General features: G+C 37.6%; 1 protein-coding gene across 19 annotated transcripts in view; it reads right to left on the reverse strand.

Moving 5' to 3' along the window:
* The window catches only part of LOC122872334 (major facilitator superfamily domain-containing protein 6-A-like), a 93,959-nt gene that overhangs the window by 42,401 nt on the left and 38,375 nt on the right, over positions 1-13,183 (reverse strand). For 12 of the 19 annotated variants that reach the window (XM_044188433.1, XM_044188431.1, XM_044188427.1 and 9 more), the window contains 2 exons: positions 308-378; positions 43-153 (listed from right to left, as the gene is read on the reverse strand). In XM_044188433.1, coding sequence (XP_044044368.1) covers positions 43-153; positions 308-378 — 182 coding nt within the window. Of the gene's footprint in view, positions 1-42; positions 154-307; positions 379-8,056; positions 10,601-13,183 lie in introns of those variants that run through there. The other 7 variants (XM_044188437.1, XM_044188441.1, XM_044188439.1 and 4 more) reach the window with 2 other exon arrangements.

Genomic DNA, 13,183 nt, shown 5'->3' on the forward strand with positions numbered 1-13,183 from the left:
ATTTAGATACTTGTTCAGAGGTAGCAAATTACATCATCTTACCCATTGCCCATAGCTCGACATGTCGTGTGGTATCCAGTTATTCCAAGATGAAAGAAAAATTCCAGTTTTCTTACAACTTGGGTCCTGTTTTTGTAGTTTTGGCCCCCATTTCTATCGGTTATGATGACAAAATACACGGTGAAATCGCTATGATCCTAAATATCTCAGGATAAAAAGGCTTTACAACGTGTTTCAACGAAACATAAAAGACAAGTGTTGCATCAACGCGATAGATAAAATACACATTCCTGCTTGATAATCTTACTTTTTCACAGATGCAGCCCGTCCTCTCCGTCTGACAGCAGCATCTGTTGGAGGCCGCAGATGTCGATGCATCTGGGAAAATGAGATTTAGCTGTAATTAGTGCGGTTAGTGACACTTCACTCTGTAGTGCTGTTATCCACTGCTTTCACATCTCATGGTAATTATCACCATAATCCATCGTTAACCACATCATAGACCTACACTACTGCTTGCAGCTCTCATAGATTTTTAATGATTACTAATACATGTCCATTATACAGTAATGCTCTCTAATCTACATCATGAGGGTGTATTACAGTACATGATACAAGCACTGCACTGAAAGATAAATAAAATGTTATGAGAAGGATTCTGTTGGTTGTTTTTATTGATGTTATGTAATCCTCAGCCATCATATTTCAACTTTTCTCTGATCTTTTCCTGACGAAAAGCAACTACAGTGTCTGCAGTCACTAATCTGTTGTGTAGAAAAACACCAGCAGCCAAACACGGGTAACCTCGCCATCCTGCTGAGACCTTTTAGCTTTTTCCAAAATCATATTTGGCTGGTGAGACAGCGAAACGCTCTGGCAAAAATTTGGATGGCAGCAACCATTGTGGCCGGTGGATGAAAATGCTAATTTCCTCCCTTGATAATGATGCATGTCGTTTCCAAATGTGATTATACAAACAGAATGGTGTGTAACACGCTTGTAATGTGCTTAGGATGTTTTAAAATACATTACCATGCCTGCACATTGTGAAATGTAAACCCTAAAGGAAACCTTTTTTTTTTTTAGATTAAAACCACAGGGGGACCCGGGACGGTTCCTTGAGGAACCCCAGGATTAAGGATTTATAGTAAAATAAAGGTAATTTTTTGGCATTTGTGACATTTATGAGCTCTTGTGGGATTTGTTTCCTGGTGAGGAAGGAGATTATTAGCTGTGTTTGGTTATTAGAAGAAGGAATCATCAGCCTTTATGTTTACAGAGCTACATTTAAACACAAGACACTGTGTTTTAAAGTGTGACAGAATCTGAATGATCCATACGGTAACAAGTCCTTAAATATTTTCACTGTTAATGAATAAACCTGTCCTTAATTACTGGATCACATGTAAACGAAGCGGTAGAAGCCCTGTGCAAAACACAGGGGGGCAGAATAGTGTTTGCTGACACAACTTCACCTACTTCCAAGGTGCTTGGAGACGAGGTAATTTCAATTAAATGAAACATCACATTTAATCTTTATCTTTTTACAGGCATATAAGTGATTAAGCCCATTCAGAGGAGGTCATGTAAATGTTCTCAGAAAAAGCAGAGAAGCATTTAGGATTTATTTTTTTAATCTAAAAGTCTATTTCCAGGGGGCAAGAACAAGGACTTCTCAATTACTGGGTTTTTAAAATGGTGTTAAATGAGTTCCCAAATCCATTATTTATGTGGTTTTTATAAAGTTTCTCTGCTTAATCTCTTTTTATTTAATTTTATCTTTACATTTTTAAGACACAGATTTTTAAGAATCTCGTATAGATCCACTAGTGGCTCTAACAAATGCCACCATGTCAGTAATGGTTTTGTTTTTATTATCAAATCTGTTTTCAAGGAGCCAACAAACGTTTACTTTTTGTGTTTCTATAAGAAATTGATCAGGAGCCTGAATCCTTGGATTACCGGGAACATTTTGGGTGGGAGACTGACCAATAAATCAACAACCTCTGACGTGCAGCGAGTCCAAACACTTTCCCTCCGTTCGGTCTCCAGTGGAACAACTGTGGTCATGAATATGATGAACTGCTTGACCGTCGTCCAAACCCCTCACTGCACTGAAAAAAGTCTCAGTAAACATCAGTTAATCAAACAAGCATCATGAATTCATAATCAGGTCAATGTACAATAAAAGATGAACAGGAGCGTGCTGTACGTGGACAGGTAACATTGCAGCGTCCTCACTTTCCTGTGTGAACAGAGGCGAGGCTGTATGAACACAGCCAGCGGGGTGATGCCAGACCGACCATGACAGCTGTCTGCTCTTATACATCTTAGTCTGCAGCACCGGTTAACACTGCAGCGCTCATGCTGCTCTGCACACAGATAACAATACTGTAAAACCAAACAGGAGGAGCAAGGCGTTAACAATGCTGCGGGTAAATCCCATTATCAATAGAGGCTTTGCAGGCTCATTATGGACAATATATTTCCAACAAGCTGTGTCCTTATCATGGACTAAAACTATATAATGATCTGTAGATCTGGTAGGTCTCTAAGGCGCTGCAAATACATATTTTCATTATCAACTAATCTAGCAGTTCTTTAAATTAATATTTCATCTATAAAATGTCACAAAAATGTCAATAGCAGGTTCCTAGAGAACAATTTGACGTCTTTAAATGCTTGTTTTGCCCAACCAACAGTCCAGCAGCCAAAAGATATTCAATTTAAAATATAAAACTGAATGAATGAAAAGTCTTCACTCCCAAAAGCTTGACAAATCAGCTAACCTGTGCTAACTGCTAGCTAGCCAGCAAGTAACAAAGCAAGCTATCCTCTATTATACAGCAAATATTAGCCTCTAACTATAAATAAAACATTTAATATTACTACAAATGTTAACTACTATTTTTATTAGATAGTGGTGCACTAATGTAGCTCATGTAGCCTTAGCTAGCAAGCTAACATTAGCCATGTAAACAAAAAAATTATGACATGGATCAAAGATGAAATAATGACTCAGAAAGAGACAGAAATTAAAAAAATTAGACAAACCAGCTAAGGAGCTCCAACATGGCCGCCAGATGGTGAAAGTCACGCAGGACGTCCATTAATTTAATTTACTATTCCCTATAATAAACACTCAATAGTGTTGCAATGCTAATGCTAATTACTAAAAGTAGTGTACAGTACATTTCTTTGGAAATGTCTTTTTGAGGGCTTTATATGATGTATAAATTTTACTTGAATTCAGACTCTAAAAATAGTGGAATTAAGTAAAACTAGAAGTAAGTAGCTATACGATAGCTACCGTCATGTCCTCGCTGTTGTTTCTGGGAATTTATGGCTTTCAGTGACCTGAGAGGGAGTTTACATTCTACAAATTACACATGGTGGTAATTAATATCTTTATATTTGATTGTTTTAGGGAAGAAGACGAGGATTTTATAGCAGACGCAGACCAGCTATGCTAACTTTATAGAAAATGTGTACACTTTTATAAAATATTAACCTTCAGGGCAAACAGAGGTGTTACTTCACGCACTAAAATCCATTAATTAAAACGTGTGGTTATTGTTTAGGCCGCCATCACAAGACAACATGAGTCATGATCGACTAAACAAGCTAACGGGGGAAACCTGGAAGGTTAGGGATATCACGCAAACACAACAAGTAATTTCTTTTTTTTTAAATTGCCCCAAAGATACTGTAAAGCACTTTGGTGTAAACTGCACAGAATTAAAAAGGCAAGCACCGCACGGGAAACGTGTTATGGTAACATGCAGCCTCTGCCGGATATTTTTAGCGTCATGCTTAAAAAATCAGCATTTTAAAATAGGCACTAATTTCTGAATCCAAAAGAGAGTAAGAGGCATGCAGCCATGTGATATTTAGTCTGTAGCATCCTGCCAATAACATGACTCGCTGTGGTCTTTAGTCTGACTCAGACTTGACTCAGGTGGTCCTGATCACAGCGCTGCAGGAGGTCTAATCAGGGTCGTCTGGGGATTTTCTGGAAGCACCAGGCTCATCTTTAACCTGTGGCCTGCTCTGTTGTCTGCTCACTTACACTTCACAGGTTAGTCATTTAGCTCGGTGGTCTCCAGCAGTTCGCCTCGCAGGGCTAAAGAGTCTGCAGGTTTCAGTTGCCAGCAAACACTGAAGCAGCTAGTTTCAATACCTTGTACAACACAGACGAGCCTCAAACAGCCAAAACAAAACACGATGGCAGTCTGGGGTAGTTTAGGTATTTTTTTTTGTCTGCAGAGTTGTAGGGGTGTTAATGACGTGATGAGTTCATATTCTAAAAGTACACAGATATTACGCAAGGTGTCTTTATAGCTGAATGTTTTTAGTAAAAGAAATCAAGGAGCAATGTCTAAATAAAAGGAATTTCTCCACCCGAACTATATTCCTGACAACCTGGGGGTCCGGACCCCTCCAAGGGGTCCCAAGACAAATCTGGGGGTCACGAGATGATTAAAGGGATAAAGAAGGAAAGAAAATATTAGTTTCACTAAATTATTTTCAGACTTTTCTCAAAATTTTTGCTTTTTTCTTGTGTAATACTTGAATCTCTTTAGGTCTTTAAAAACCCTTAAAATGACTGTAAACATTGGAAAAACCAAAAACTTTGGGAACCACTGACACGAGGAGGTAACATATATAATATAAATCACACAATTAAATATATAAATGTGGAATTTTACAAACTTTCTTTGGCGGCTGGTGAAAATGTTCTCAGGGTCGTGGTTTTGCTGGGGGGGAATTCAAACTCACGGCGTGAAATCCTGGTTACAGTAATCGTCAATATTGTTTGTGTTTAAGCAGAAGGTCTCTACTGGACCCCAAATCCTGCATCTACAGGCTAGAAGGAACAAGATGAACTCATTTAAGCCCTTATACTTTTAAAAATCGTCTCAATAACAATTCACAAAGGCTCTGAAGCTACTTTTAAAACGCAACTTAAGTCTCCTAATTGACAAACGAGCCTGGGCTGTAGGTTCTTCCATTTGCAGAAAATGTTTAAAATGAAATAAAATAAGCCTTCAGATACTCTACAATACTAGACTGGCTGCATCACCAGCTTTGGGACTTCTCTGGACCCTGATATGAGGACTCTTTGACCAGGTTTGCTGCTTTCCCACCACAGAAATCAAGGAGGACATCGGCCGTGTTAATTAAAACACAACATTTGAAATGTTTAGGGAATCACAAAGGTTGCGTGAGCATGCTTGTGTTCGTTTTCCCGCTGCAGCTCAAGAAACGTGAGTCACAAATCTTCAAAATGGCAGCTGCGTACGATTTTTAAGTTTGCATTCGTTGATGTTGAACAACCCACAACAGTGTTTTCTTCTCGCGACTTTTGAGCTCGGAGAAAGAAAAAAAAAAAAGTTTTCCAGAAAACTCCTGTGATGTTAAAGAGGCTTATAACAAGATTGAGACCCTTTGGATGCCCGACCAGTCCACCTCGCCACGCTGTGCTTCCCAAGGTGCTTCTGGGTAATGCGAACACCTAGTTTTGGCCGAGTGCGGCTCAGAAATCACCTTGACTCAACAGATCCTGCCAAGTCGCCTCCTCAGGGCGTCTGGCTCGCCTCTCCAGCACGGCACTGCGAGGGAAAAGAAGCTAAAAATAGCTTCAGGTTGTATCTGGGCAGCGGTTGGTCGTTAGCGGTCTGATTAGCATAATATTCACGCTTTTTAACAGTGAAGGTAATTAGGTACAGTTAACAAAATAGGCTCTGGATGAGGGTATATTGTGTTTTGAGGATGTGATCGTGACATTTATGAGACCTCAGATTTGAATCATTTTAGTGTAGAGGTTGTGGATAAAAGCAACAGACATCAAAACAAACCAAACCAAAAGAGAAAAAAGAAGCAAGTTAAAAGAAATAAACAGGAGGTTAAGAAGCGGAGATGGTGGAAAATGACGTTAAGGTGCAAAGGCCTTATTTTGCTTCTAAAAATGAAGTGCAATCAGTGATTTTAAAGCATCTGTATTGACATTTTTACAGCTCAGGAAGTGACTGACCAGTGGAAGAGAAGTCACAGCTGATGAGTCTACAAATAATCAACCGACTGTCCTGCCAAAGTGCCCACAAGCAAGACGCTGAAATGATTAATGTGTACAACACTCTTTGCTCCAGTAATTGGAGGCGTCGGTAGGTCAGCGCTGCAGTAATTCCCTGCAATTTTCAGAGACGTGTCAGACAATAAAAGCCCGTCTCGTCCTCGACCCTCGGTGTCATTTAAATTGAAACGAGTAGCATTGTTCGGCAGCTCGCGGTCATGACTACCCTTGAAGAAAACAACACTATTATACAGTTCATTATCAAGGACCACGCAAGACAAAACAACAACAGCGTCAACAGCAAAGGGGCTGGTGAAATTTCTCCACGGATATCAGACAGGCTGAGTGTGCCAAGACGTTTTTGATTTTATTTTTTATATTTTTATGACAGCACATAGTCTAGTTTTTGAGGAAGCCTATTACTGTCCTCCCACACACACCCATCAGTTGCAGGCGCACCACGACCTCAATAACCCTCCACACACACACACATACACACACACACGCAGAGACTGGTTTAGTCCATTTAAGACTCAATAAATCCACTAACGCACTCAGAGCGCTACTGCCATCAAGTGGCTGATTTCACACAAAAGCATCCTGCAGCACTGACGCTGTTGTATTTAAACCCTGTGCTGTACAACTGTCAAATACATGCACTTTACTTACTTTATGTCCATTTTATGCTACTTTCTACTTTTTCTCCACCACATTTCAAGCACAAATACTCTACAGTGTAAAAATACTATGTTACAAGTACTGCATTCAAAATATTACTCAAGTATTATCAGTAAAAAGTATTTAAAGTACTCATTAAGCAGCATAATGCTCTCCATCAGTGCTATATATATATATATATATATATATATATATATATATATAAAAACTATATTAAAGTATTAATAATAACTATTAATAAAAGTGCTTGTTCTGCAGTAAAATGTCCCCTATTGTTAATACTAATAATGACCTTCAAATTTTAAGCCAATATATATGAGAAGTCATTAAAAGTGCTTAGAAAAAAAGAGGACATTTTAACATTTACAATCCCCGACAACTGGGTGAAATCCATCTGCTGAGGAAGATCATGTGATACGACTGAAAGCTCCTGAACAGCCACTAAAGTGACCTCATGGAGAACCTGTTTTGTCTGTATTTTCAGATTCAATCTTCTCCTTCTCAGTTCATTCTTGAGCTTGGAAACCAGCAGTTCGACCAAAGAAATCTCAACTCAAGGCCCGCTTACTAGTTTTTTTCCCCCTGTAGCTTTCAACTGCATCTCATGGACCATCTCAGCCACATAAAAAGTTAATAAGTGGACTTTGAGTTATCTTAAGATTTGTTCTTCATCTCTGTTTATGCTTTAAGAGTTCAGTGTTTTTATTTTTCTCACTGTTGGTCAAACAAAACAATCTGAAGATTATTTCGATCAGATCCAACTGCTGAGGAAGATCATGTAAAATGACTGAAAGCTCTGCAACAGCTACTAAATGCATCTTGTGGTGGAACTGTTTTGAGGAAAAACAGCAACAATTTTTAAGGTTAAATCCTTTCGAGAAGTTCATTCTTGACCTCGTAAATTACAGCTTGAGAAAAATATCTTAACTCAAGGTCCACTTACTAGCTCCTTCTGGAGCTTTCAACCACATCACCCACTGAGTAACTCACTCACTGCCTTACTCTGTTTATAACATTTTAAATGTAATACTTTTTGGGTGGGGTTTCTGACTGTTGGTGAAGCAATAAACAATTTGAAGACAGTTTTGGATCCGTCATTATCTTTAGACATTTTACAGACTTAAAGATTTACTAAAACAATAATTAATCTATTATTAAATAATATTTCAATGAAGGAAATAACTGTTAGTTGCAGCCCAAGTTATATCCTGCACCGATGTCCTGTTTCAGCAGGAAATGCATCCTTTAATCCTAAAGTCTCAAGCAAGGATGGTAAAACAAACACGCATTCAGCTCAAACTGGGGTAACATTTGTGAGATATTTTTAATAATAGTTAATAAGATTAAGATTCACTGATACTGTATTAAAGGGCTGATATTGGCCTTCATGACTCCATCACAGAGAAAGAAAAACAGGCTGGAAAACTTATATTTCTTAACACTTTATCAAAACATCCTTTAATGGTGAAATTTACTGTGAACAGAATTTCTTCATCTGATTCTGTTTCTGAGGGTTTTTCCACCCAGACGACACAGAAACGCCGAATACTTTGGGAATAGTTTGGCATGAAAGAGTAAATACAGCGTGTCGGCTATTGGCAGCTTCAATACAAAAATATTGGAACCAGGCTTTAAAAAAGACCCGCGTTGAAGAAGACAGATATTTCTGCAGGAGTGTAGGACAGTAAAGGGCTCCTTACTTGACGAATAACAGTATGTTTAAAAGAGGCACTTTCTTCGTCACCGCTCCTTCAGGAAATTACACGAATACGCCCCAAAACTGGCTGCCTTGTTTTGAAAGAAGTGACGAAATCTGAAACAAAAAGGTGAGAGGAAGCGACGTTTCAAAAATCCTCCCTTCGCGTCGTGCGAACCTGCATTGGAAACGGATCAAATTCACGATTAATTGATTAAGGATCTTTACATTTACAGATGTTGCACTGGTTCCCAACCTCGCAGAGCTGCGAGGAAACGATGCAATTCAGCGAAAGAAGCTCAATAATAATTAAATATATATATATATATAGGATTTCATATCATATCGCTTACTGCCTTAATTACTGAAAATCCATCCGATTAGAAAACTGTTGTGGTCAAAAGCTGCAAAAAAAAAGTTAGTAAGTGGACCTTGAGTTACTGTAAGATTTTTCTGTTTGTTCTTCATATTTTTGACAATTTGAAGAGTATTTTTATAAAAAATTTTTTTTTGCAGCTGCTGCTCTGGAGCTTCAATCGTATCACACGGTCTTCTTGGATCGGATCCATCTGCTGAGGAAGATCGTGTGATATGACCGAAAGCTCCAGAGCGGCTACTAAATGGATCTTCTGGTGAGATTGTTTTGGTCGAAAGCGACGACACTTTTTAAGGTTAAATCCTTTTGATCACTTCAAGTTCATTCTTGAACAGTTTGAAAAAAATATCTTAACTCAAGGTCCACTTACTAGCAGCTTCTGGAGCTTTCAACCACATCACCTACTGATTAACTCACTCACCGCCTTACTCTATGGATCTGATATCATAACAGGGTTTAACAAGCTAAATTTAAGACATTTTAAGACCTTTTTAATACCAGAGAATCCAATTTAACACTTGCTTCACGATCATACCAAAGTATGAAAGTATGATGGAAAACCGGTATTTATAACAATAATTCCTAATAATATAATTAATTAAATTAATGAAACCAGAACCGGGATAAGCGATGTAAAAATGGATGGATGGATCAGCCAATCAATAATAAATAATTCAGTAGTGTTCATTGTTCATTTTATAGCCAACATTACTAGCCAAGAGACAAGATGTAAGACTTCCTGCATTCATCGTCGTATCAGAGCTGGTTTATGTTAATGCTAATGCTAATGCTAACCCAGCATTTCCTGCTGCTGCTGCTTCACATTAAAAAGCATTCAGCAGGCGGAGAACAGGGCGCCCTCATCCCCCAGTCAGCTGATCCACAACGACATCGATAATATAAAAAAACGGTCCGTGGTGCAAAAAAAGATTGGGAACCTCTGTATTACAGCGCATGAAAAATAAATATATTATAAGATGAATTTCAATGTGTTAATCGTGTGCTGGCAAACATTAAGTATGCCGTGGATGCCGAGTTAAATCACCATTTTATCAGATTTCTTCACTTTGAGTAAATTAAGTTAATAAATAACTCATCAAGAGGCACATTTTGTACATTTGAAGGGTTGTTCCTTCACACGCCACCAGTAAAGGGTATTAAATATAGTGCACAGCGCTCCGACGTGAGTTGGCTTCGACCACCTCTGAGGGGCGAACGCCGCCAAACGGAGGTTCATCCAAACATTCAACTCAAACTCTCCGCTGCAAAAAAAATAAATCCATTAAAACAAGTCACGAGTCTTATAAAAAAAAAAAAAATTAGTTACAGTATTTCCGACTTGTTTCCAGAATTATAGGATATTTTTTGCTTAATTTCACGATCATATACAAGCAAATTTTTTAACAATACATCTATATAAATGCAGGGTTTTGTCAAGATACTGACCGATTTCTAGGAAGACTCGTATTTTTAGGCTGAATTCAAGACAAACCGACTTGTTAAGATGGATATTTTTGCAGCGAGTTTAATGCTCAGCGTGTAAATTAAATAGTTGCTAAATGAAGAGTCAGTCTGGGTTTTCTGCTGTAAATGTCGGGTGTTCTTTAGGCCCTCCTCTGTCTGAGGATGGGTGCGTTTGGTCTACGTCCTTGTTAGAGTCTGATGGTGCTGAGTGGGTGGTGTTCGGTTGTGCGGGTGTTTCTGTGCCGTCATCGCTCGGGTTTCGTTGTGACGTCGCCACCGCCTTGTACTCAGCCGACGCCTGCTCATTAGGTACCTGGCAACAAGAGGAACAAACAATGACAGGAAGCCAGGTTTTGCAGTTGCATCACATTTCCAAACTGTATTATACTGCACTAATATGTTAATATGTTATAGTGTTTTATTACATTGTGTACTACATAATATTTCTACATTAATACAGACAAACACAAAGTATAATTACTTAATCATATTATATATTATTCTGGTCTATAGTAGATGGTATCATATTACTCTTACATATAATATACTTTTATTTTACAACACTGGTCGTGGGTACTGTGTGTACGTGTAATTTTGAGTTTAATTGCTCTTGTATAGTTTCTATTTTTATTTTATTTTATATACTTCTAATTATTATTATTATTTTTTTTACTTTTCTCCATTTATCTGTACTTTTTGTGCTGCTGCAACACCTGAATTTCTCCTCTGGGGATCAATAAAAAGTATTATTGAGGCAGTTGTAGGACGAAAAAATTATAACAGTTATAAGCCTGGCTCAAATTATCCACCATTGCGGCTGGATGCTGCAAAATGCATGCTGGGATATTTGTCTAAAACATCCTCGATAACACGGGCGAAGCAAGAACACTTTCACTCGTTGGACTGTACTTGGCTAAATGTGGACTTTGTATTGGAACAATAACTGATGACGTTTAACAGGAACAGACTGAGAAAGGTCTTAAGAGCAAAACGTAGGCAGGACTAACTTCGTACACAAGTGTGAGATATCTTTGTGCAGCCAGCTCACAATGAGCAGCCCAGTAGTGGAAGAAGTATTCAGATCCTTTACTTAAGTAAAAGAACCAATACAATGATCTAAAAAAATACTTTATATACAGTTAGCTAGTTTTAACTACTTTATATACAGTTAGCTAGTTTTAACTACTTTATGTACAGTTAGCTAGTTTAACTGCTTTATATACAGTTAGCTAGTTTTAATTACTTTATATACAGTTAGCTAGTTTAACTGCTTTATATACAGTTAACTAGTTTAACTGCTTTATATACAGTTAGCTAGTTTTAACTACTTTATATACAGTTAGCTAGTTTTAACTGCTTTATATACAGTTAGCTAGTTTTAACTACTTTATATACAGTTAGCTAGTTTTAACTGCTTTATATACAGTTAGCTAGTTTTAACTACTTTATATACAGTTAGCTAGTTTAACTGCTTTATATACAGTTAGCTAGTTTTAACTACTTTATATACAGTTAGCTAGTTTTAACTGCTTTATGTACAGTTAGCTAGTTTTAACTGCTTTATATACAGTTAGCTAGCTTTAACTGCTTTATATACAGTTAGCTAGTTTTAACTACTTTATATACAGTTAGCTAGTTTTAACTGCTTCATATACAGTTAGCTAGTTTTAACTGCTTTATATACAGTTAGCTAGTTTTAACTACTTTATATACCGTTAGCTAGCTTTAACTACTTTATATACAGTTAGCTAGTTTTAACTGCTTTATATACAGTTAGCTAGTTTTAACTGCTTTATATACAGTTAGCTAGTTTTAACTACTTTATATACAGTTAGCTAGCTTTAACTGCTTTATATACAGTTAGCTAGCTTTAACTGCTTTATATACAGTTAGCTAGTTTTAACTGCTTTATATACAGTTAGCTAGTTTTAACTGCTTTATATACAGTTAGCTAGCTTTAACTGCTTTATATACAGTTAGCTAGCTTTAACTGCTTTATATACAGTTAGCTAGTTTTAACTGCTTTATATACAGTTAGCTTGTTTTTAAACTACTTTATATACAGTTAGCTAGTTTTAACTACTTTATGTACAGTTAGCTTGTTTTTAACTACTTTATATACAGTTAGCTAGTTTATTCAGTGGTTCCAAACCTAGGGGTCGGACCCCTTTAAAGGGTCACCAGATAACTCTGAGGGGTCGTGAGAAAGCAGAAGGAAAGAAGAAGAAACAAAGTTCTGATGCACAAACTTTTCTCCAATTTTTATATTATCTGTGAAATATTGGATAATTTTAGCTCAAGCAGTTATTTAAATTAAACCATCTGATAGGAATTCACACTTTGGTAGAATTGCTGAAAACGTATAGACATCTGAAATATGACAAGGAGCCACAACTAGACACTAATTTAATCTTTAATAATGTGTTGTATTTTATAATACTTTTTGTAGTAGCTAGTAACTATATCTGAAATGTAGTGGAATATAAAGTAGAAGACAATGGAAATACTCAAGTAAATGTACCTCACAATTGTACTTAAGTACAGTACTTGAGTACCACCACTGTAGCCTAGAGTGAGATGACAATGCGCAGCCTATCTAGCTAACAGAGTAACATTAAACAAACACAAATTCAGATGAGTCAACCAGCTCTTTCACAGAGCTAAGGACCTCCAACATGCCTGCCAGAGGGTGGGGTTGGTGGGGTTGGTGGGGTTGGTGGAGTGACATCACTGGGGAGTCATTCAGGCATGCATGTAGCTCACATGGCGTCACGAAAAGGGCGTGGGATTTTCGCAAACACACAGACACTTATGCCTGCATGTACACGCCCACATACCACACACACACACACACACACACACACACACACTGAGGTATAGATGAGTCACTGTTATC

This window comes from Siniperca chuatsi, linkage group LG24 (genome assembly GCF_020085105.1).
Source record: "Siniperca chuatsi isolate FFG_IHB_CAS linkage group LG24, ASM2008510v1, whole genome shotgun sequence".
NCBI lineage: Eukaryota > Metazoa > Chordata > Actinopteri > Centrarchiformes > Sinipercidae > Siniperca > Siniperca chuatsi.